At 39.9% G+C, this 24,887-nt stretch overlaps 1 protein-coding gene across 8 annotated transcripts in view; it reads left to right on the forward strand.

The window, feature by feature from the left end:
• The window catches only part of RIMBP2 (RIMS binding protein 2), a 182,820-nt gene that overhangs the window by 144,181 nt on the left and 13,752 nt on the right, over nt 1-24,887 (forward strand). For 2 of the 8 annotated variants that reach the window (XM_075434838.1, XM_075434836.1), the window contains exons 15-22: nt 14-823; nt 4,976-5,127; nt 5,509-5,976; nt 8,122-8,271; nt 12,196-12,354; nt 16,440-17,171; nt 19,070-19,187; nt 22,283-22,435. In XM_075434838.1, the coding sequence (XP_075290953.1) occupies nt 14-823; nt 4,976-5,127; nt 5,509-5,976; nt 8,122-8,271; nt 12,196-12,354; nt 16,440-17,171; nt 19,070-19,187; nt 22,283-22,435 (2,742 nt within the window). Of the gene's footprint in view, nt 1-13; nt 824-4,975; nt 5,128-5,508; nt 5,977-8,121; nt 8,272-12,195; nt 12,355-16,439; nt 17,172-19,069; nt 19,188-21,914; nt 21,975-22,282; nt 22,436-24,887 lie in introns of all 8 variants that reach the window. The other 6 variants (XM_075434837.1, XM_075434839.1, XM_075434842.1 and 3 more) reach the window with 4 other exon arrangements.

Below are 24,887 nucleotides of genomic sequence, written 5' to 3' on the forward strand. Positions count from 1 at the left end.
TCTTTCTCACCAGGGGAACTTCTAGATGGACAAAGAGGACTAGTCCCTTCAAATTTTGTGGATTTTGTTCAAGACAATGAGACCCGGTTATCAAGCACATTAAGCAGTGAACAAGATCAGAATTTTATCAACCATTCAGGTCCTACTTTAGAAGGAGATCTCTTGGAGATAAGTCCACCAACTCACATAGACTCCAGTGTGATCAGTAATGGCGCAGGGACTCTGGATGTGAACATTGATGAAATTGGAGAAGACATTGTGCCTTATCCTAGAAAAATCGCCCTTATTAAACAACTAGCCAAAAGTGTCATTGTGGGCTGGGAGCCACCGGTAGTGCCACCCGGATGGGGAACCATTAGCAGCTACAATGTTCTGGTTGACAAAGAAGTACGGATGAACATAGCCTTAGGAAGCAGAACGAAAGCTCTTATAGAAAAGCTTAACATTTCTACTTGTACGTACCGAATATCAATTCAGAGCATTACAAACAAGGGTAACTCAGATGAGCTGCAGTGTACTTTGTTAGTTGGGAAGGATGTCATAGTAGCCCCCTCTAATCTTAAAGTGGACAATATAACCCAGATTTCTGCTGAGCTGTCGTGGCTCCCTACAAATAGTAATTACAGTCATGTGATCTTTCTTAATGAAGAAGAATTTGACATTGTCAAGGCTGCTAGCTACAAGTACCATTTTTTTAATTTGAAGCCCAATATGGCCTACAAGGTGAAGGTCATGGCAAAGCCCCATCAGATGCCCTGGCAGCTTCCCCTGGAACAACGAGAAAAAAAGGAAGCCTTTGTGGAATTTTCTACGTTGCCAGCAGGTTTGATATTTTTCTCCCTACCCCAAATCTCTCCAGTTAAGTTTCTCTGAAAATTCTAGATAAATTAATCTAACCTTTAGCTTTATGCTGTAATCCCTGTCACATTCATGAGCAGACTGGGATTTATTACATAGCTTTATGGTATCTAAAATTAATTCCTGCACTACATTATTTTCTTCTTTGGTCCTGGGTAGGACTGAAGCATTTTTGGGAGACAAACAAGGGAAAGCCATGCTTATCATCATCACAGATCACACGCTAAGTCTTTTACCAGATTAATCTCCATTTGTGTTTAACACCACTGGTTAAGAAACAGTTACTACTTCTGACGTGTTATTTGTATGTTATTTGTGTGTCTTCAAGCACTTTTTACAGGGATGATCCAGCTCTTTTCTGTAATGAGAAGCAACACAGACATCTTAGAGGACCACACAGTCATTTAGGGGATGTAAACGCGTTTTGCTTGAGAAGTTGTAATCACATTGCACAATTTGAATTTGTAATGATAACAAATTGGTCATGTTTTGGAAAGTCCGAGGTTTTTTCCCACCTTGCTTTTACAGTAGGAATGTTGATAAGTATTACCAGTCATTGCCAAGTATTTAAGAACCACGAACATTGAAAACTAGAGCTGAAATAATGTAGTGCATTTAAAGTATGATCTCATAATTTGAGGGTGTATGGCAGTACCTGAAAAATTTGAACATCTCTCCTTATAGATCCATCTAACCAAGGACAAGTAGAAGACTCCATATATATATTCAGACTTTCAGATCACTGAATGCCTCTGGAGCAGGGACAGTCCAGTGCAAGTGACTCCTGGCCAGTGACATTTCAATAGCGTGTACCGTGCTACGGCTTAACTGACTCCCTGCTGGGATTTGATTTTAGCGACGGGGCAGGAATTAGTTCTGCTCTCTTTCTTGGCTTGCGTGACTTACACATAAAGAGACATGCAGGACAGTAACATTGGTTGAGTAGCAAGGGACTTAAGCTTATGTCTACTGCTTTTAATGCTGTTGATTTATAGTTTCAGTAAAAATGTCCTCAGCTTGGGCATCTACTCTTTTGCCTTAAATCATTTCAGTGAGATAAGTGGTAGTGCTGTTATTGAATCTGCTGGGGGTGGGGGGAGAGGGACAACGACATTTTAAACTTTGTATATATTTTTTTGAAGTTGGGAGAGACTGCCTAGATAGGGGCTTGAACTTACTAGGTATGTTGATGACTTTGTCGTTTGGGAAAGGCCTTTCAAGTCAGGTTTTGTTCAGGCTGAACACTTAGCGTGCTGTATCTCTCTCTAGCTGCTGAAGAATGCTAAAGCAATAAATGAGCTGTCTGTTGAGGAGCTAAAATGCAGCGAAGTCACTGCTTTTAGATTCAGAGATCTCAGAATCTTCCCACCGCTTCATTTCACAGAGAGCATTTTTACAAAAGCACATCAACTTTTCACTGCAAAATAAAACAGCAACTGTTGAAGTGACTAGAAACCGATGCTTGTCTTTCAAAAGTCATTGAAACAAAGGGAGCAGGATGCCCATGAAATCAGTGTCAGCAAAGCGTTAACATCATAGCTGTCATCTTGCAAATATTACTGGCTTCGAGTAATCACATCTCTCTTCTCCCAAACTACAGTTCAAAGAATGAAGGTAAAAGACAAAAAAATAGAGAAAGTGTCTTTACTGTGACTAATACTGTTTTTTCTCTCAGATTCTGAATTATTTTTCCACCTTAAATACCTTTAGTTGACTAATCTGCACTGTAAGGGACATATTTCAAAGATGATATTAGAGTATGATGAGAGAGCAATACAGATACTCTGTGTGAGGGGAATCTTTTGTTGTTGTGCATTGCTGTTGTCTGTTGTTATCTAGAAGATGCATGAGGGTGAGTGCTGTCACACAAACCTTTAGTTGTGGTGAATGTCGGGATTACCAGACAGTGCAGCATAAACTGCAACAGAACTGCCCACAGGCAGCTGCTAACGTTTGTGCTGACATTTTTCTAAGGGCTTCAGGAATGTTTACAAATGAATACATGTGCTTGCTTTAATTGAAGCTGAGAAGCTCTGCTCTTTGCTAGTGGGTTCTGTGATACCCTTACAGAAAAGGATACCATCAGCCACTTACACCAAAAAGTGAGTGGAGATCAGTAAATATTTTAAAATTTTCATTGTATAGCTGCTCACATTCCAAAGCTAGAGAGAGCAATACCATGAGAAGCACAGGACAGTTAGAGGTCACCTTTCATTTTTCTCTTTGCATAGATGTATCATGTTTTGCACAATTTATACTTGAAAACACATTGCTTCCTGTTGGACCAAAGTTGGTGACAGCTCTTTAGTGGCTGAGCAGTTGAACTCCTCTTCTTGATTCATCACAGGATTAGAACCGCTGAAGTTAAAATAGAAGTATTCTTTCAGATGCATCAAATCTAAAACCAGACATAAGTATGCAGAGGATTGGGACCAATGGGACTGTTACAGTTTTTGAGCTAGTTTAGGTAATAAATTCCTGAAGAGCAAACTGTAGCAGAATTCTGAAACAAACATTTATGGTGATGACCAAGACCATCAAAAGTCATCAAGAGTAATTCCCCATTTAATGACGGGGGAAAACAGAAACCATACGAAGCCTTGGGCATTACAGTTTGTTAAACCTGTCTCTGATCCAGCCTGTGAAGGTTGAGACAGGCTCTCTGGGGATTGCTCGGTTTTGGGAGAGTGGAAGGAAGGTGACTTCTCCTGCAGGAGCAGATTAATGTCATTCTTGTAGACAAGATACTGGACTACATCAGATGCATTCTTTCTTGTAATCCGAGGAGCTTTGCTGGATTGGGAGTGCTGGCTGTCAGTAAAATAGGATGGTCAGGAAAGCTGAAATTCAATCCTAAATCAAAATCTATGTCTTGGCTAAGAATAGTATTAGGTCAGTTTGCATTCTTTGGCCTAGCAAGTTAAAAATACTTTATAGGTGCAAGGAATGGTGTAGGCAAAAATTTCATTTTATGCTAATAGTGTCCTGAACATGACCACAATTTCAGCTCCACGCCCACTAGAGGATGAAATTCAGTGACAGCAAACTACTGAAATGCATTGACTGTTTGCCAGCATAGCTGGAGGCTGAGGCTTGCGTGACTTCTATCATGATCTGTTTGGTAGCAGTGAGTACCCCCAGTTAAAATATTTGTAGCTTTTATTGGTAGCTGAACAGAAATCGGTTGTGCTTAGTTCACTGGCAAAAGTAAACTCACAGCAATCAAGATTTGTATTCTCCTGACTATTACCCAGAGATGGCTCCAGCTGAACCCTGCTTCTGAAATGTTACAGCACGAAATATTTCTCAGGGTTTAACTGTTAAATTAGCACCACAGGATGCCTGAAATATTAACGAACTAATAATCTCTATGCTATTTTTACTTTGGCTTTCTGACCAAAGTAGAGCTATTTATAGTAGGGCAATTATGTCTTTTAATTAAGGATGTGCTTGGTGTACTGTTACACTAACATGCTGTAATTGCCTTAAAAGGTTAGTAGGCATATTTTTTCTTCAATACAGAGAGAAGACCTAGAGTCCTTTAAACCAGCATTGCTGCTGGTTGAAAAGGTTAAAGTTTCAGGTTGCAGTCCGCCTTGCACCTTAGTGTCAATGTGCTTCTAGCCCATAAATTGTGACTTGGAGTCACTGACAGTCCAGAGAGACAGAATTTGAAAGTGATTTCTGAGTACGTAGTGTGCATACAGTGGAGAGATATATAACAGAAAGTTGCTTGCTGTCACCTGTGGCAGTTTTCCACTAAGTGCCACTCCTGGGCCTTTTTCTCCCTGCATTTTTCTGTTAACATCTCTGTATTCAGAGTAAATAGCAGTTATGTAGCCTGGAGGGATAAAAATAGGTCTAGAGCAAGCTGCAAGCACAGACCATCTTGGAAAGAAATATAGCTTAGTTACTGGCTGTAAGCTGACAGTCAGTTCCTGGCTCCATGACCTGCTAAGTTTATGCTTCTGTTTTTACATATTAATTCCAATAATGATATTTTGTCATCTTAAAAAAAAAATACTTTGAGATCTGTCGTTTCCAGCTTGCAAGTATATCCGTCGATGTACATACTTCAGATCTAAGGCTCAACAGTGACGAGTCTTGTCTTTCTTAGGTCCTCCAGCACCACCTCAAGACATTACTGTACGGACTGGGTCCAGCCCAGCAACCATACAGGTATCCTGGAAACCACCAACTCTGACAGCAACAGGGACCTCCCATGGCGCCAGCGTCACTGGCTATGGTGTTTATGCAAAAGGTCAACGGGTGAGTTCTCCTTCCAGCGTTACAGTGACCATCTGCAGTAGGTATATTTCAGCTGATAGGTAAAGGCAACAATAAACATGTGACTGCACTTGAATGTGTGCAGGGCTTTCTCAGCTTTCAGTAGAACCTACTCTTGTGTTTGTGCATAACTTTCTCATTAGCTTCCTTCCTATAAGCACTTCAGCTTTTGGACAAATGGATTGAAAGGATTAAAGACAACTGGGGTTAACTGGTGTGGAGCCCTAACATGGGCGCTTGCAGCCCACTCTGTGTCGTCAATAATTCACTCCACATTAAGACTTTGAAGGTTGTACTTTAGTGGGATTGAGAGGTGGGGAACAGATGTCTTCATGCTAGTAAGTTGCTTGTTTGTGTACTCAGGTGGCGGAGGTGATCTTTCCAACAGCAGAGAACACCTTGGTGGATCTGATGAGACTAAGGAGTTTGGAAGCAAAGGAAGTTACAGTTCGAACACTCTCTGCACAAGGGGAATCAGCGGACTCTTCTGTTGCTGCCATTCCATCTGACCTACTGGTGCCTCCAACCCCTTACCCCAGAACTGCTCCCAAATCTAAGCCATTAGCAAGTGCCGGAGCCCCAGAAACCAAAGAAGAACATTTAGGTCCACATTTAAAAATTGATGAGTCATGGGAGCAGACTCACTCAGCATCCCCTGTTCATGGACATACGCTTGAGCCACCTGCTCCTAATTTTCACAGCCCGCTTCAGGGGAGGAGGTCTCCGTCACCTAACCGAATACTCCCTCAACCTCAAGGCACACCTGTCCCAAATACTGTCGCAAAAGCCATGGCAAGAGAAGCTGCACAACGAGTTGCAGAGAGCAATAGGGTAAAAGCAAACTTTTTCTTGAGGTTTTTTTGGGCTGGCTTTATTCATAATGGCACTTTCCATCAAAGAATGTTGTCACCATATGCTTTAAGGAGCAGCTAATAATTCATAAACCCTGAAGATCTGTAGTTCGAGAAGAAGCAGCGTGCTAAAATTCTGTGTCATCCTCCACAAATACGCATGTAACCATAAAGAACATTCATCAGCCTTTGATCAGCATGGAAACCCCATAACATCACTAGAAATGTTGTCTCCAGAAATGCAGAGCCTTACTTCTGAAAAAAAAAATAGTAATCATCAAAGTTTGCGCTTGGATCCTGCAGGAGTCAAAAGGGAGGCTTGTGGCTATGTGAGATAAGTCAAGCAAGTACTGAAGTACTTTGAAAGAGACCAAAACAATAAAAGGCAGTTTAAAAATGGGTCCAGAAATAGGTAGGTAGGCAAATGACCTGAGCAGACTTACTATGAGAGATAATCTTTTTGACAGTTTATAGAATGAGAGAGTCTCATTTCTGTAAGGGGATCTAACCAGCAGTCAGATAGGAGACGTGCTTGTATTCTCAACCCATCTGCTTTTTCGAAGTAGGAAATTGCAGTTTAGATGCAAGTAAAGCAGTATTTTGTATGCTAACATGGATCCACAGGCAATTTTACATAATGGCCCTTCTCACAGGTGTAGCACACACCTTCACAGACATTTACAGCTGCTTCAGCATAGCTGCCATGTGAAAGCTTTCCATTACAGCTCCTTTTGTTGCTGCTGGAAGCATCACTGCCCGGACGAGACTTCCTGGTTTTGAGACCATTATGACCCATGGCTGCTATAGTGACTTATATATTTACTAGTTAATTTAAATCCCATATTTGAGGCCCTTGGTTCACCATAGCTGATGCGTGTACATCCTGACAACATGCTCTGGTTTTCCTACTGAAGCGTACAATATTTAAATACTGCCAGTGCCCTGGGCGGTTACTTTCTCATCACAGGCTGCTCACAACTGTCTGCTGCTCGTTTCAAGCTCCAGTGTCACTTTTTTCATACACTATCTCCATCCTTCATCTGGCAGTCATCAGTTGTTATGTCCAGTCTTCTGTCTCCCATTGTATCTCCAAAATAACTCCGTTAATTCTGACAGTTCAGAGATGTCTTAACAGCCCCAACTTATTGACTGTCCCTGCTTTGGGACAGAATTAAGCCAGTGGGTGGTGATACAGCTTTTGGGAAGCTGCATAATTCTGGATCAATAAGGTCTGGTTACATATATATATATGCATTTGTATATTTCTTCCCTTTCTTTATAAATAAAGCAAACTGAAATAAATGTAATAGAGGGAGAAAAGGCAGTTAGTTTCTTTGGCAGTCTGAAGTGAAAGTTGATTTAACAACCATATAGGGAAAGAGAACTGAAATACTTTTTCTGGTTTTGAAAATTGCTGACATAACATATGCTCTGAACCATGCTTAATCACATTAATTTTAGTAATGCTTGAAATGTTTAATTCAGGGATCTGAACAGCAGTTTACAGATGGATTCATTCTAAATTAGATCAAATTTGGCCAGGGATATTTGTCATGTTTAGTCCCCAGTAGAAGAAATTCTTCCCTTGTGGTAGGCTGCTGCAGAAGAAGCTGTCTTCTCCCTGCCCTTTATCCAGCCTGTTAGAGGGCTGATGGTTATTGCCATGAGAGTAAGCAGCAGGATTCAGTAGCTGAGGGTAAGAGTGACCTCAGCAGAATGAGCATGAAATCTCATTCTATAGCGTTTTTTTGTACTGAGGTCAAAAAGGCTCTAGTGGCTAGCTGTTCTGCTAACCCTCCGCCAAGGGGAAAATAGTGTCTTCATTAGTAGCCTCTGACTGTAGGATACTGACAATTTTGACGTAAGTGGTACTGGGAAGAAAGCTAGCAATGGAGCTGATAGTCACAAATGCATATAATTGCTTATGAGCAAGAGCAATACAAGAAGCAAAAAATTCTTGAGAACTCCTGAAAGGTTGCAGTCAGGGGAAACTTACATTGCTTAAAACTGTGAGTACATTTAAATGTTCTGTTCTTGAGTCCTTATGTCTTCTATTTGCCATTTCTTCCACTGGGTGCAGGAATGAGTCTGCTTCACAATTTTCCATTTTTTCTTGCTTTGCTAGATGGAGAGGAGGAGTGTTTTTAGTGAAAGGAGTAATGCAGCCCAGTACGCTAACTCAGATGATGAAGAAGATGGCTATGATTCTCCTAATGTCAAAAGAAGGGGGGCTTCAGTTGATGATTTCCTGAAAGGGTCAGAACTTGGAAAGCAAGTAAGTAGCCCAGTCCTGTTATTGTTTCAGGTGTCTAATGTGAGACAAGTATTATGTGAAGTTCAGCAGACTATCCAGGTCACCATCTGATTATTGTAGCCATGTTGGTAAACTGTACAGAGAAGCAGCTAAATTGTGGGGAAGCAGATGCACGTCCTGTTACTGGAGCATAACACTGTGTAATGGGAAGCGAATGCTTGGCACCGTGTCTCTATACATCGTTATCCCAGGCAACAGTCTTAAGCACTGGACTGAAGATGAAAAAATTGAAATAGAAAATGTAACTGGAATGTCATGTTTGGGCTCTGGCCTTTTTCTGGATGATGTGTTACTATAGCGTATGAAAACATGCTGTGAAAAAAGGGAAAGGGGGAAGGATTTCTGTCTTCCATTAAAGCCATAACATGTGATCCTAATTAGCAGAAAACCAACAACATATATACTTGGCATGTTGTAATGAATAGAAAGATGTTGCCAGAAGAATTTTGCACATCTGCACAGCTTTTAGTCTAATCTCACTGAAAACACGTATAAAGTAATTTATTACATTACTTTCAAGAGAGATGTAAATTCTAGCAAAGAGATATTTTCATATGTCTTAGCACAGTCAAATAATCTCGTTAGCTAAACATCTGACCTCCCAAGTTGAACAGCCCAAGCAATGGCATTCTCTCTCGTGCCGGTTCTGAGACTTTCTGCAATTTTGGTTCCATTTATTATAGAAGTTCAAGCATTTATAAATGTATAAACGTTGCTCAAAATTTCCAGTGTTCTAAATATGTGGCTTCAGGATTTCATTTGATTCCATCTTCACATACAGTGGATCCCATGCTGTGCTTACAAAATGTGATTGTGGGTGAGATACATCTGTATCTCTGTATGCAACTAAAATTATTCTGGACACAATGAGGCTAAGATTTTCTAACAGGACCAGTGATCTTACTGAGAAGGCCCAGTGTAAAAAGTTTAGAGTGTTTGTAAGGGACCGAGATCAACTTCATTTTTCTGATAACCATACTTCATATTTAACCTTGGTAAATACCCTTGAGGGTATCTACCATGCGAGTACAAAGTTGCTGCTTCATGTGTACTTACTACCTCAGATGATGAAAGAGTGATTTGGAGCGTGTCTGCTTTACCAAAGTCTACAAAATAGAAGGTTTGGATAAGAACATTGGAAGGCTGGGAACCCTTGAAGTTATATTGCTTGAAGCCTAAAAAGGTTAAGCTCTGTTACCTACTGGGAACGTCCTTAAAGCTAGATTTGAAATCTCTCTGGCTGCAAGTATTCTCAGATCTGATTGGTTTCGAATTTAGCTTTCATGTAAGGCTGAAAGAATTCTTCACTGCTTTAAAACACTATGTCAGAAAATGCACTTTGAGAAATAGCGGTTTAATTATGTCTGGCAAAACAGCTGCAGTGTGTTAAGTGTAAATTGATTATTAAATGTTTATTTTATAGCTTCAGAGATATACCTGTTAGTAGTTTAATTGCTCATTTGCATTGTTTATGAAAGATGATTACTTTTACCACTTGATTTGTTAGTGAAGAAATAATTGGAGAAAACTGGAGAAACCTAATCTGTGGTGGTTTTCTCCATAAGAAATAATTAGTTTGCTAATTTCATTATAATGCTCATGTGCTTCTGGTATCTTCCAGAAGCAAGGGCTATTCTGTCTGCTGATTCCCTGTCAAAAGTCTTTGGCTTTCTATCAGTTGACTTGCCTTTCTCCGTAGAGAAGAGTAAAAAAACTGCAAGCAAATGCAAGTAACAATGTTTTTTCATCAAGCTTTTTATTAACATTAGATGTGTATGGCTACTAATGGAAATCCTTCATGTCTGATGCATTGTATTTTGTAGGAAGAAATATTGGTTTTAAACTCCCCAGTTTAAAATGCCCCATGAGGAAGGGTGGCATGGATCACAATTCTGAAACAGTGATGCAGTATCAGTCTCTCACAGACTTTCGTAGTGAAATTAGACTTAGAAAGTTAGTCTTTCTTGCCCAGACACTTTCAAGTATTTATGCATCTAAATATCTCAATACTTCTGAGGATCTGGGTCAGTGGGCATGTCAACTAAGACTAAAATGGGAATGATAATTCTTTCGTCACAAAAATGTGTGAAGGACAAGGGAAGTAAGTATCGGAGATGAACCTGAAATTCAGAGACAGCTTGGGACATTTGCAGGAAAGGCAGTTCTAGAAAACATGTGAAATAATAACCGCAAGTGCATGGAATATGTGGCCATAGATGTTTCAGTGGAAATCTGTATGCGTAAGTGCACCCAGTTATTGAACATAGAGTATGCTTGCCCTATTACATACAGAGTTAATTGATTGCAAGCAGAATTGCATAATTATTCTTTATGTAATATCTCCTAGTTACATTTTACACCTTACTTAATGTAGTGCTTGAATTAGAATATCTATTTAAATAGTTCAGTGTCTGTCTAGCAAGGCATTCCCGTTAGTAGAATCGCAGTGGAGAAGTCTTGGAGACAATTTGCTAGGTCTGTGTAGTCTGATTGCCCAAGCAATCTGGGCTTTATTCCAGCTGCATTGACCTTTGATAATCTACAAGTCTTTGAGCACTTAGCTGGGCAAGTTTTGTAGTACTGTGCCAGTGTAACCCCCAAGGCTATTTGAACACAGCTGAGAAGAAGTGTGCAGGAGTGATTTTCTATGAAAACCAGACCAAGGTTCTGCTGGAATGGAACTGATGAATGTAAGATCCACAGAGTTTAGATGTGAAAAATGAAGCATTAGAATATAGTCTGATCTTTTAACTTCAAAAAGAAACCAAACACATTGTGAAAATGCAGTGGCTATTTTTCTAAGATGATCCTAATGCAATGCATCTGAAGCATCTGGAAACATTACGGGCTTGGCACCAAGGATTGCTACTAAAGGCTTGACCCTACAGTCTTTTTAGCTCCAGAACAAAAAATCAAAAGAGGAGAAATTGTCTCTTTTATTTGGAGGGCAAATTCATCTTCACTTTGGAGAAACTGCTTGTTGTAGATACTTTCTTCTCATTGATGGGATTGATCGATACCAGCGTGTCCCATAGCTATGAGAATTGATCTGGTGCTGTAGAAATTATTTCTTCATTAGTATTGCTGGGGGAAGGAATGCAGTGATTTCTAGTATTCCAGTACTTCTATAATATTTGATTCTTCAAATATTCTACTGCAATCTGACAGTCAGATGACTCCATTTGAAAATTTGTCCTTGGAAATATGAGTTTGATTTATGATCTGATTTGTTAGATGTAATGATTAACAGAGGCCACTCCTATTTAACGTTGTCAGTTCAGTAGGACGTACTTTTTCCTCGTTATCTTCCAATTAGTTGAAAACTTATAGGAACTTGGAATATTTGGACTAATTTTGAAAGACAATTAAGGTTCTAGCCTGTCTATTCCTACAATGTTTTAAGAGAATGAAAGCTTCAAATTCCATCAGCTATAACATATAAAGATGGTAACATCCTGCAATAATTAAATGCTGACCACTTTTGAATTACAATGTGATGTAACAAACAGCTGTGAAGAACAGATGATGTGTGAATTATCCTAGGGCTTTTACAGTTTGGTCAGCAAGTGCATTGATGCATGAAGGACCTCTTTCAATCAAGGGAATTTAATCAAGACTAAAACTAGATTTGGTGCTGTGAATGCAGACGTCCTTTTTATATTACCTATGGGACTGAGATTTCCCAAACTGGGAGCGTAAATGGGCAAAAAACATTTACACGTGATCTCCCTGCTAGAACAGAGCAGCAAGCCACATGATGTAATTTGTATGTGCTTATTACTGTGATATTCAAACCTAGGAAATGCTCTAGTCCTCAATGGTGTTATGCAAGGATTTTCAGCTTTACAGCCAGTAAAGATCTTTCTCTCTCACCCTGTCAATTAGCCTCACTATTGCCATGGTGAAGAGTACCATACAGAGAGCAGCAGAGGTTCTGACTTGTCTGATATTATGGAAGAAGATGAGGAAGAGCTGTACTCTGAAATGCAGCTGGAGGATGGAGGAAGGCGACGAGTCAGTGTGACCTCACACAGTGCACTTAAGGTAAGTGTGACTGCAGAGAAACCTTAGGAGTACCTCCGTATTTTGATTCTTCCTTCAAAGTATTTCTTTTACTCAATTATGGATTTTGCAGACTATTAAAACTCCCACTGTTGTGTAGACCTAGAACTGGGGTGAACAGTGTTTATGATGTCAAGGCCACTTTAATACATTTATTACCTTTTTTTTTTTTACATTATTTGATAGCTAATCTTTTAACTAGTTGACTGTTTTCCTATATGTGATTGTTGAAGTTGCAATTTCTGTTTTAGATCTGGGGACCTTGCCCATGTCTATACGACAACATAAATTTTCTACCCAGACAAGGAGTTATTTCTAAGCAAGAAGATGTATGTAAACATTCATACGTATAGAAAAAAAAAAAACAATTTAGGCTTTCCATGTCTGAATAATTTGTCCCTGTTCCTAGTACATCTCTTCCACAGGCTCTAAAGTATGCTTGTAAGAAAGGGAGTTGGGTCAGCTTTGTTTCCTAAACGCGTTATCAGAAATTCTTGTGCTCTGATCGTTAAGGAATCACCAGAGACAGTAGGAAGTACCTATCAGAAATATTATTTTAACATTACACAGGAACATTCACCGTGAAATACAAGTTTAATTTAACATTCAGAGCATACATAGAATGTTGAACCTACCCAACACAGAATATGTATTTCCCATAGTATATTTTTACGTGTAAATTGTATTTCCTTTTTATGTGTCTAGCAATTACACTAAGTTGTGTTTTCTTAGAAAACTGGATAACTTGAATGATAGGCAAACCCACAGGTTGGTTTTTCTTCTGCTGTGCTATTATTTAACTAAAAAACTATACTGTTTTCTCACGCATACAAGAATTTTGACTATTCTTGTAAATGGTTTCACATACTATAAATTCAGTCCTTTTATTCTGATACAATCTGGAATGAGACAGGTACTTTTTCAAAAGAAAAAATAATCAGTGTTTCTATTATTCTACTAACATCAAGGTTGACACTGAAATCCTTCTGCATGCTGCTTCTGTCCCTTTCCTCTGGGAAAAAGTGAATTATCCCTAGACAGTTCTTGTTCTTTATGCATCAGAAAGTATGTTTACTTCTTGGTTTTAAATTAGTATTGCCAATGTTGATATTTAAAAAGAATGTTCTACACCGTTAATTGATGTAGTAAAGAATTTTAGACCTGTTAAAGTCTGTAGGCATACTTCTCTTGATGTAGCAGTGTATGTGAAGGGTACAGTTAGTTGACTCTTTCTGCAGAAGTGGAATTCAGAGTATGAGGACTTCCTGGATATCCAAGTCTCATTTGGAGAATATGACCCACCATGATGATAAATATTCTGATATAAAATGCTGGTCAGATTCTGCTCCCAAAGTGCTCGATAATTTCCCTCTCTTTCACTAGATCCAATTTCACTTTACAACATCAGTAATTAACAAAAAAATTAAAAAAATATGTTTACTGAATTTTCCATAATGTAATCGGGTTCCTGTTCCTCTGGCATGTGAAAATATGCCAGCCATGCCCTTGCAGCTGTTACTGAGTATTCTCTCCCAAGTTAGTAGATGCCCCCAAGTAAGAGTAAAACATTTTCCATGCATGTATATATTTGCTTTATTGGGAGATTATTATTCCCTCCTGTGGTTCCTTAAAACACAGGCTGACGTATAATCAAGGGAAGGTTCAACTCACTCACCTGATCTGAGCATTCTAGCCTGTGGGAAGTTTGAACTCCAGGCAAAACTATCCTTATTCATATTTATTGACATTTTTCCACTTTTATGGCAGTTTGTCTCAAAAGTTTCACAAGTGTGGCACGCATTTTAAAAATGAATGAGAATAGGTGAAACAAATCACAGAATCACAGAATGGCAGGGGTTGGAAGGGAACTCTCGGCATCACCTAGTCCACCCCCCCTGCCAAAGCAGGGTCACCTAGAACAGGCTGCACAGGACCATGTCAAGGTGGGTTTTGAATACCTCCAGAGAAGGAGAATCCACAACCTCTCTGGACAACCTGTTCCAGTGCTCCGTCACCCTCACAGTGAAGAAGTTCTTCCTCATGTTCAGACGGAACTTCCTCTGCTTCAGTTTGCCCGTTGCCCCTTGTCCTGTCACTGGGCACCACTGAAAAGAGTCTGGCCCCATCCTCCTGACACCCACCCTTCAGCTATAGGTCCCCTCTCAGCCTTCTCTTCTTCAGGCTGAACAAGCCCAGCTCCTTCACCCTCTCCTCATAGGAGAGATGCTCCAGTTCCCTCATCATCCTTGTAGCCCTCTGCTGGACTCTCTCCAGTAGCTCCTCACCTTTCTTGAACTGGGGAGCCCAGAACTGGATGCAGTACTCCAAATGGGGCCTCACTAGGGCAGAGTAGAGGGGGAAGAGAACCTCCCTTGACCCCCTGGCCACACTCCTCTTAATGTACCCCAGGATCCCGTTAGTTTTCTTGGCAGCCAGGGCACACTGCTGGCTCATGGTCAACCTGTCGTCCACCAGGACACCCAGGTCCCTCTCCACAGAGCTGCTTTCCAGCAGGTCAGCCCCAAGCCTGTACTGGTGGATGGGGTTATTCCTCCCCAGGTGCAGGATCCTGCACTTGCCCTTGTTGAATTTCATCAGGTTCCTCTCCGCCCAACCCTCCAGCCTGTCCAGGTCTCACTGAATGGCAGCACAGCCTTCTGGTGTACGCACCACTCCTCCCAGTTTTGTGTCATCAGCAAGCTCGCTGAAGGCACACTCTGTCGCTTCATCCAGGTCATTGATGAATAATTTGAACAAGACTGGGCCCGAGTACTGGCCCCTGGGGAACTCCACTAGCTACAGGCCTCCAACTAGACTCAGCGCTGCTGATGACTACCCTCTGAGTTCTGCCATTCAGCCAGTTCTCAGTCCACCCCACTGTCCACTCATCCAGCCCACAGTCACAAAGTAACTTAGAAAGTTCCTAATGCCTGAAATGGGAAGACATCCCAAACCCTGTTATTTAACATGCTCAGAGAGAAAGGTATTGCTGAAGTCTCTAAGATGATCCTGTCATTATTTACGGGTGCTGTTGTGTCCAGAGACCTACCTGCTCTGGGCATTGAGTAAAGTAAAAGGAGAAGTGATCTCTGTGATGTAGAATCTAAAAACCCTGTCAATCAAAACCAACACCTCCTGCATCATTATTCTCTGTCTCTTCTCAGAATCCAACAAAGATACTGCACAGGATTCTTCTGTTACATCAACTTGTGTTTTGTGTAAATGAAATAGAAAAAATACAAAACACATCTGTCATTCAGAATGCTTATTTTATCCAGGCTGGGATAGTTTTTACCTCCTTCTGATATAAGCAGAGACTTTTATTTACCTCTGCTAATAGGCTGATTTTTGAATATTAGTTTTATCAAGCAGGTACGAGATTATGATGAGAGATTTGATGACAGTGCAGACCAAGTGACGTCAAAGAGCAGCCTGCTTCTCAGGGTTCTTTCTGTGGAAACCAAGCTTTGAAAATGGTGCAGGTTTTTTACAGTTTTACAAAGAAAACTACAACTCCTTTAATGATGCCTGCAGAATAGCTCTCCTCCAGCAGGAGATTTAGGAGTATTTGCTACTCACACAGGATGCTTTAACAGATGCAAAGCAAGAAAGCTTTTCTAGAACAGAATTTTCATTCTTAGATACGGGTTCTGGCTACAAAGAAAAAATAAATCGCAGTTTGGCATGGGGCGAGGAACATACTAAGCATTAGTGCTGTGTTTTAATGCCATTCTCATTCACCATGCTGGAACATGTATGCAGCTTTTCTTGCTTTGTTTTAAAATGCATGGGTTTATTCTTGTTAAGAGCGTCACTCAGTTGTTTGTACTGACCTCTCATGTTGTATCTGACACCCAGCAACTTCTTAATCATGTCTTTATTTTTCACAGATTCTCATTCAAAGCATGACATCCTTTTCACTAAATAAGTTGCATGTGTTATGTTTGCCATTGCTCTAAAACTAATTCTGTCTTTATTTTTCTTTTCTTCTCCCTTTTCCCTCCCATTTTATTTTTGTCACACACTATTTGTTCCCTGTCTGGTTTTTAACATTACATAATCTTAAGGAGTGCGCTAAGAATAAGACCACTGAAGCCACTTTTTTGGAACAACCTGACTTTTCACAGCAGATACATCACAGTAAAAAGCTTTTCAGTATTCCAGAAGTAGCTGAAGAGGATGGTGAATACTCTGAACTGCTGTACAAGCAGGGTTTAGGTATGCCCTATAAAAAGAATCCCACAATAGCTAGAGACTCTAGACCACCTAGGCCCTACAATCAAGACCAGCAGCACAACTTCTGGTACTCAGCCAAGCACAGAATTTCAGGCATGGAGGATTTTGCTGCAGACGACAAAGGATGTAAATATAGCCGATCCTTATCGAGAAGCCCAGACAGTGGACTAGACTGTGGAAGTGAAGAAGAAGAATCTCGTTTTAATTTCAGATATACTTGCGATTCAGTTTCTGCCAACGTTGCATCTAGCTGTTGTGCAGAGACTGCTAACTGTTCCTGCAGGAAAAGCATGAGGCCATTGCTTGCTCGCAGGAAAACTTTAACAAGACAAACGAGCATCGAAGAAGATATTGGTGACCTGGGTCCTTCCTTTGTAGAGCCCAGGAGCGAACAGGTCAAGCCCAGTTACGAGAAAAAGTATGAGACTCAGAAATGTAATAGAACAGATAATTTGTCTAATGAAGATGTTCAGGGAGGCTGGAAGACTGACCTAAAAATGGCTGACTCTAGGGCAGCTGGTCTACTTGCAAAGACATCCCACAGAGATGCAGAAGACTCTCTGGTGTGTGAAATAAATCTTCCTTCTAACATCTGCTTGCCAAATCAGTCTGTTTTCTTTCTTTCATTCTTTTTTTTTTTTTTTCTTTTTTTCTTGAATTAATTTTTAGGGACCACCCTTTGGCTCTATTCACTACATTTTTTCCTTTTTTTCCCCTCCCCATTCATTTTTGTTCGTTATTCTGCATTTTCCTTTATAGTCCTCTTTTGTGTCATGCTGAAATCAGTTTAATTTGCTTTACGATGATTTCCCACAGAACAAATTACAATAATGGCTGCTTTTATTAAAGGACAACTGAATCTAAATTTTAATTAAGGGTTAGCTGAACTATAATTTTTCCAAAAGATTGTTTTTCTTTATTTTGCCCATCTAAATGTTGCTTTAAAAAAAGCTGCATTTTAACTGGAAAAACATTTCATCAGTATTTTTTTTTTTTTAATGTCAAGGAATTAATTTCATCATTTTGTGTTTATTCACCTCATTCCCAGAGTTTTCAGGACATGCTCTTTATCATGAAACGTCTCCAGACAAGAATCAAGATTCTCCCCCCGTGTGACAGTGACCCAGATTTATGGAGTCACAGGTTTCATCATATTTCCATTTTCTACCTGATCTCTGCACGGTCACTACTTTGCCTTCCTTTTTAGACCATCTCTTCTTGCCTTTGAAGTTGCAGACTGCATCTCTGCATGAGAATGCAGCTTCTTCCAAAGGGACAGTCCAGGGCCATTTCATATCTTTCAAGGATGCCTCTGCGTGATCTTGCCTATTTGCGTTTCTGTCCATTAATCTGTAGCAGAGTCTCCACGCTTTGATAGACGCATCCGTAGGCTTCCCTGCTCCCTAAAGACCAAAGCAAGTTCTTTACAGAATCACAGAATCACAGAATGTTAAGGGTTGGAAGGGACCTCTGTGGGTCACCTAGTCCAATCCCCCTGCCGAAGCAGGGTCACCTACAGCAGGCTGCACAGGACCTTGTCCAGGCGGGTCTTGAATATCTCCAGAGAAGGAGAATCCACAACTTCTCTGGGCAACCTGTTCCAGTGCTCTGTCACCCTCAAAGTGAAGAAGTTCTTCCTCAAGAAGAACCTTACCCTCTCAGTCTGCAACAGTCCAGAAAGGAAACCTCAAATCTGATGTATTTCATGTAAGAGTAGAGATCGACTGCCTGCGCTTCTAGCCTAGCAGTTTGTGCTGAAATGATCCTTAAAAATTTCTCCCATTAAAATTGGTGCCCAAGCCGTATTAACCTTGGTGACTGCATGATAAACCCTGAGAGCGTTGAAACAGTACCATTTAGTTATTAAAACAGCAACATTTTCTGCAAGGGTAGTGAACAGAGAGAGACAGCTGTGATGTGAGAGGAACTGTCTGCGTTCCCTGCTACGCATTTCAATGACCTTTAAAAGGCTTTAACAACCGAAGGCCATTATAGAAGAGCAGTGTGCTCAAAGACAGAAGGACGTACACTTGTTCACATGCTGCAAACTGGACAAAGTTGTACAGCTGAATGCAAAAAAGGCTTGCCTTTCCAGTGCAGCCCAATCTCCACAGCTCTCATGACTGGTTGCACTACTCTTCAGGAGATTAAAACGTCATCTTAGCAGCAACAACAAAGGCAAAAGAATATTTCCAAAATTATTTGTTTCTTTTCTTTTTGTTCTGATGTGTGACTGCTGGTTACAAAACTCTGCCATAAATCAGGGAACCATTTTTCTTTTGCAGGTTTTCCAGGCAACAGTATTTACTTTTCAGCTAACCTTTCAGTTAAAAACTAAGTTTAGTTGCCTTTAGAGCTTGTGCTTCCAAATGTGATTGACCTGATTAATGTCCAACCATGTAACCATAATGTTACCACGCATGTAACTTACAAACCTGTTTTTTCTGTTGTTGTTTTCTAGCTTTTAGGTAATCCATCATCTGCAGGACGGCCTGAAAGGGCGGAGCATGCAGGGCGAAGGTCCTCTCATGGCAGTGCAGTGCCACAAAGGTCTCGACCAATGTTGGTCCCTTCCATTGGTTAGTTGGACAGATTGGTGCATTTCTGGTCTTTGCAGCCTCAGAGTTGGGAAGGTGGTCCTTAAAAAAAGAAACAACAGCCACTCGTCTTGAACCGTGGTTACTCTTAGTTAAAATGGGCTAAAATGGAACTAAAACCATCTCCATCTCAATCTGAGCGTACTGAGGTCTCACAGGGGGTTGAACTGGTAGTCATTGGCATCACGGGGAGCCTTTTCATTGAACTTAGTGGGTGTCAGGGCTTTCCTAAGCTTGGTTAAGCTTAGATACCGTTAGATCTTACCTAAAAAGAAATTTGCAGGCAGGCTACTATACTAGTAAAATAAGCATACCCATTCAGCCATCCATTCAGCCATCCATCTTTCCATTCATCAGCCATCAATTTGCATTCACTTTCCATTTTCTTGACTACTTTTTGGAATTTAGCAGGAAAAATAGAAGCTGTTAAATGTAACAATGCATATATTTGCTCAATTTGGTACTTCTTACAGAATCGTCCCTATTCTGGTTTACTTACGACTTAAACTATATGCTGGTGTACACCAGAAAGTCCAAAAAGTAGTGCAGAAAAGATAATGGAATCAAGACGCTATGGACAAATACATATCTGTTAAAACTTGCAGTCTATACTGACAACTAAGAAACATTCAAACTGAAAATCGGGAAACACGTGCAAAACAAATGCAGAAAGAGTTCTGTAAGCTGTTAGCAGAACTTTACTGCATGAAAATGTAAAGTCGGTCCAGTTCCTGGCCCTAACCTGGACGTTCATTTGTGAATACTATAGGCATCATCAGAAGGAGAAGGAAGCAGTGTCAGGCAATTTTCACCTGACATTTATGTGAAGAAGAGATGTCACAAATGGAGATTATGGGAAGGAAAGAAACTGATCATTAAGGAATGCTTTTGCTTTTAAATATTCAATATTTTTCCCTTTTCATTTAGAATCACACTAACATGCCTGTACTGTAAATTAAAAGCAAAATCTCCCTAGTGGGCACAATTAATTTGATATCTAGTAGATAGTAATTATTATTACTGAAACCATAGGTCAGAAAACACACAGAACTCTAATGCATGAAAATTTCTTAGTGTCTACAGTATAGCATGATTGGTCAGAGGCCTGATTCTCCTCCCACATCCTGGTATAAACCAGGGTAATATTCACAGATGTCAATGGAATTACACTGATATGAAAATGGTGTGGGGGAGAATCAGCTCCAGGGAGGCTCTTGTGTTTCTGTTGACAAGTTATTGTTGGCTGAACCAAACAGCTTTTGGATGATGGCGTGAAGACTCTTGGATTTTCATGTCCTTTTCCTTTTTCTCTGAAAGCAGCCTTTTTTTCTCAGGAGTAAAGATTTCTGGCTTATGTTTGGACTACTTGAAGCAAGTTTGGTATCTAAGTTCTTTCTTTTCTATTATCTGCTAAAACATTTTCTTATAAATAGAAAGAGTGCAGACAGGTTGGTTTGAATCAGTCCTTTGGGTTTCCTTTTCATTTTCATTTTATTTAAAAAATAAAGGAAGTTATTAAATTTATCAGAGCTTACTTTCTTGTCAACAAAGTTAGGACATGGAAACCACTAAGTAATGACTTTGCTGTTTAGTAGTTCAATAGCAACAGCTTAGGAGTCCAATAAAGAAATTAATTTCTGATAGTCAATCTGTGCTCAAACAGATAATTAAATAGAAAATAAAATCTCAGATTTTATTTCTTTCAATGTAACTTAAAGAACGAATTAGTTATCTTGCACGATGTACAACCCACAAATGGTCTTTGGGGAAGCTCCATTAGGAATAAATTACAATAATGGCTAATGCTGGTAACAAGGAAGCTACTGAGCATTATGTACAGCATGTATCAAAAAGATCATTTGCTGTGAAGCTGTAGAAAGGCTTTATGTGGTTTAGAGATCAAGAGTCCTAATTTCAGACTAAAAGACCAGTGATTAAAATTACTGAGAGATATGTACGCAATATTTCTCACTTTCAGCATCATACTGTAATAAATCACTTCGAGGATAAATGAAGCAAATATAAACGCTTGATGAAACTCTGCACAAAAGTTGCTTCCTGTAAGCCTGCTGGAAAAAATCTAAAGGATATGAAATGTATCAAGAGTTCAAATAAATAAAATGTGGTAAAAGCAGGGAATCCAACATCATACAGTAGAGCATTGTATAACCTTGAACCCACTGTTCAGAACTCCCGCTGACAGAGGAAGTTTCCCATGACTAAGGGCTGTGAGCATGGGTTTTGAAGAAGGAAGTTATGGCAGTCGTGTCATTATAATATGTAGTTCCACAAAGAGAAAAGCAGAGTAAAATAAAAGGAAAGAAGAAAGTAAATATGATTGAGCCAAAGTTTAGGCTGCTTAAATACATGAAACTGTTGCTGACCTCAGCATATAGCTCAAAAATGTGGATTCCAAATTTCTTGCCAGCAACTTATTCCTTTACAAGTATGCCTGCAGCTTTTACTGAGTTACTCAGCTAAATGGTGACTTTAGTGATGGAAAGTTCTCAAGACAGCTCTGGGCGGTTAAATTAGTGGGAAAGACCTTCAAAATTGTAATGTTCTTACGATTCCAATGACAAAACCTTTCTCCAAACTATTCCAGAATTTAAATTCTTTGAGGTATTTTCTCCATTAATCTATAAATACTTTGGATTAGTATCTTCTTGCAGATAGGATTTAAGTAAATTAATTAATTTTTGTTTTTAGGTTGATACTTTAGAAGGTGAAATACAGTTTACAGTGCTCTTGACCTTGCAGATCTGGCAGGTAGGATTGTTAAACCTCGTAATAAAAGATGATTCCTATCCAAAGATCTAACAAACAATATTTACACTGTATGAATTTTAAAAGGCACAAAATTCAGATGTTTTAAAAAAAAGGAGATACACATTTCTGTGATTCCCCTGCTGGAAAAGGATTTCTAGAGGCTGAGACATCTGGCAGAGCTTACGCAGTGTTTAGTCTTCCTACTATATGCAAGTCAGAAAAAAAGGTAGGCAAAGCCTGCTCGCAGGAGCCTCTGCAAAGGCAACTATACAATATGTTTTAATAGATCATTCCCTTTTTCTCCATAGAAATTACAATGGACAGTAACAGTGAAGGCGGTCGGTCTCGGTCAGGTAGTGAGGGAAATATTTCACCTGTAAAAGAAGAAGCTTATTATCACAGCATTGGTGGACACAAGAAATGGCCTCAGCAGCGTACCATGGCCTCTGAATATAGATACGGTATGCCGAACATTATTCATCCTTTATGACAGACACATTTTAGAGCTGCGTGTTAACAAGTGCGGTTTCTGTATGACAACATTGCATGCAATGCAGAATGCCAGGGGAACTAGCTCATAAATCCTGCCTGCTCTCAGGTAAGTCTCTCCAGCTCAGCTGTCAGGGACAAACAGCCCTCAGTCCTCTGTCCTAAAACTGCTGTGCAGCCGCCTTCCATACTCGACTGAGCCCAAGCCCACTGCATTGCATGAACCTCTGTGAAGCTATGCTGCTACTAATGCCAGTCAGTATTTACTGTACACACCTGAACAACCATTCATCAAAACGACCACGCTGCCACTTGATTCATACAGACTGGTCAGGGACAAGCAGTAGCTGGTATATCACAACCCAACGTCCTGTAACAGGAAGCAGTTACCAAACATTATTCTGATTTACGGCTTGGGCTAAATGAAGATTCGGGTTCTTTTCAATGATCACACAGGACTTTGGCTGTGCCACTTGGTGAAGACAAAAATTATTCTTATTTTTAGGAATAATTACGTCATAATGACAAATTTATATTACATGAGTAAGACAATTATACCCACTACTGATAGTATTTGTTGCTTCATCAACATAGAAATCATTACATGATCAACAACTCAGTTTTCATGGTTCATAACACAGTGAATTGAAGTGTCTATCTAACACAACCCATAAAAGCAGCCCAGGCCATACGGAGAGCAAAGAAACATACTAGAGTTTTGTTGATACCTGAAATGAAACAAAAGGGGCCCTGAAAGTTTAGGTAAATCACAGTTAAATGTTGGATTTCAAAGCAAGCATATCTGACTGACTTACAACCAGATCATCAGCTTGTGTGTATCGATGGATATCTCATGAAGTCAATGCAACTGTGGTTGCAACTATGCATCTGGTGGGAATCTGGCTGGCTGCATCCAAAGACAAAGAGCTGACATACACAATCATATGTGTGTGTATGTATGATATACGTATATACCTCTTGAATGAACAGGAGAAGTGGGTAATGAGCTAATCAAGAGATTATTTGCTTTCTAGTTCATGGAAGCAAACATGACTGTTCTGAGCGAGATTGTTACAGGCCAGTGCTTTTACCAGAGATACATTGGGCTATAATTCATGTTTGCACCTAACCCCATTAACTGTAGTTGGAGTTGGATGCAAAAATTGATATTTTTCCATTTAAAAAATAAAACAAAACACCCCTTAACCCACCTGTTTTACATTGCCTGGTGGGCCTGAGTATGAACCACAGAATGACTGCAACCTGACTGTGGGAGGAGAACAGAACAAAGAATCCCATCCTTTGTGTCCCATTGCTTTCTCTCCCACATGTGCTCTTCTCCCACACTTCCTTTCTGTGCTTTGTGCCTGCCTAAAGCTTCTTGGCTGCAATTTTTCCCTGCCCTTCTGCTGTTCTGCATTGTTCCCTATTCACATTCTTTCTTGCGCTCTGGACCCAAGAGTTAGTAGCTGTTCCCTTAAAGCTGTGACCCGCTGAAATTTTTTTCTATTAGTTTAAAATATTAATTGTTGAATAAAACACATCTAATGTATAGGCAAAAAGAGGAATTTTGTCTAAAATGTTCCATATTGAATGTTCAGACTATAACCAAAAATGGGAGTCATTAATTTGTAAGTGATGGTGATAGTAAAATTGTATCAATAGGAAAATTGTTTGGAAAAATTTTTATATAGTTGAACTACATTTTCATCATAATTCCTAACATTGCTTTCTCAATTTATTCATTGTGAAGGGTCTTGTAAACTGGACAATAAGTATTGATTCACCAAAAAACAAAAGTACCTAACTCCCACTGAAGGCAGCAAGACTTGCAGAGTCAGCCAAGTTTTTTTGGAAGTGGCTTGTGATTTGGAAGGCTTTATTTTTTGGGACTTTTAACTTCATGTGTCTTGAAAGAGCCTAGTTTTTGGCAAAGCACTGCCACATGCTCTTTGAAAACAAATAAAAAGCCTTTGAAACCCATCAATCAAAACACTCATTGTTAGCCATTTGGGCCTAATTTTCTAATTCGGTTTTACTGAAGTCCATCCTGAAGTAAGTTGTTGAATCATGGACTAAACACACTCTTCAGGTCATTTGAAAAGCCTGAAAGATGTATGAGACCAAACATTGGTTCTCATTTTTTACGTCCTCATTGATTTGGTACCCTGCAGTGGACAGAGTTCAGCGCAGTGTCAGGTGTGACATCCACGGGTGCTCTTTCCCAATGAGCTTACGGTTAAACGCAGCCATAGCTCACCATGCCTCCCGGATTTTAACACATCCTGTTAGTGTTTGGGTTGGTTTGGGGCACTGCTGGCTACATTAACCATTGACTGTGTTTAAACAAAATCGTAGGCAGTGTAGTTCCAACCCTGGCATAAGGAACAGTACTGAAATACATTTCTTCTTGCCTGTCTGGAG

Source organism: Opisthocomus hoazin, chromosome 13 (assembly GCF_030867145.1).
Source record: "Opisthocomus hoazin isolate bOpiHoa1 chromosome 13, bOpiHoa1.hap1, whole genome shotgun sequence".
Lineage (NCBI taxonomy): Eukaryota > Metazoa > Chordata > Aves > Opisthocomiformes > Opisthocomidae > Opisthocomus > Opisthocomus hoazin.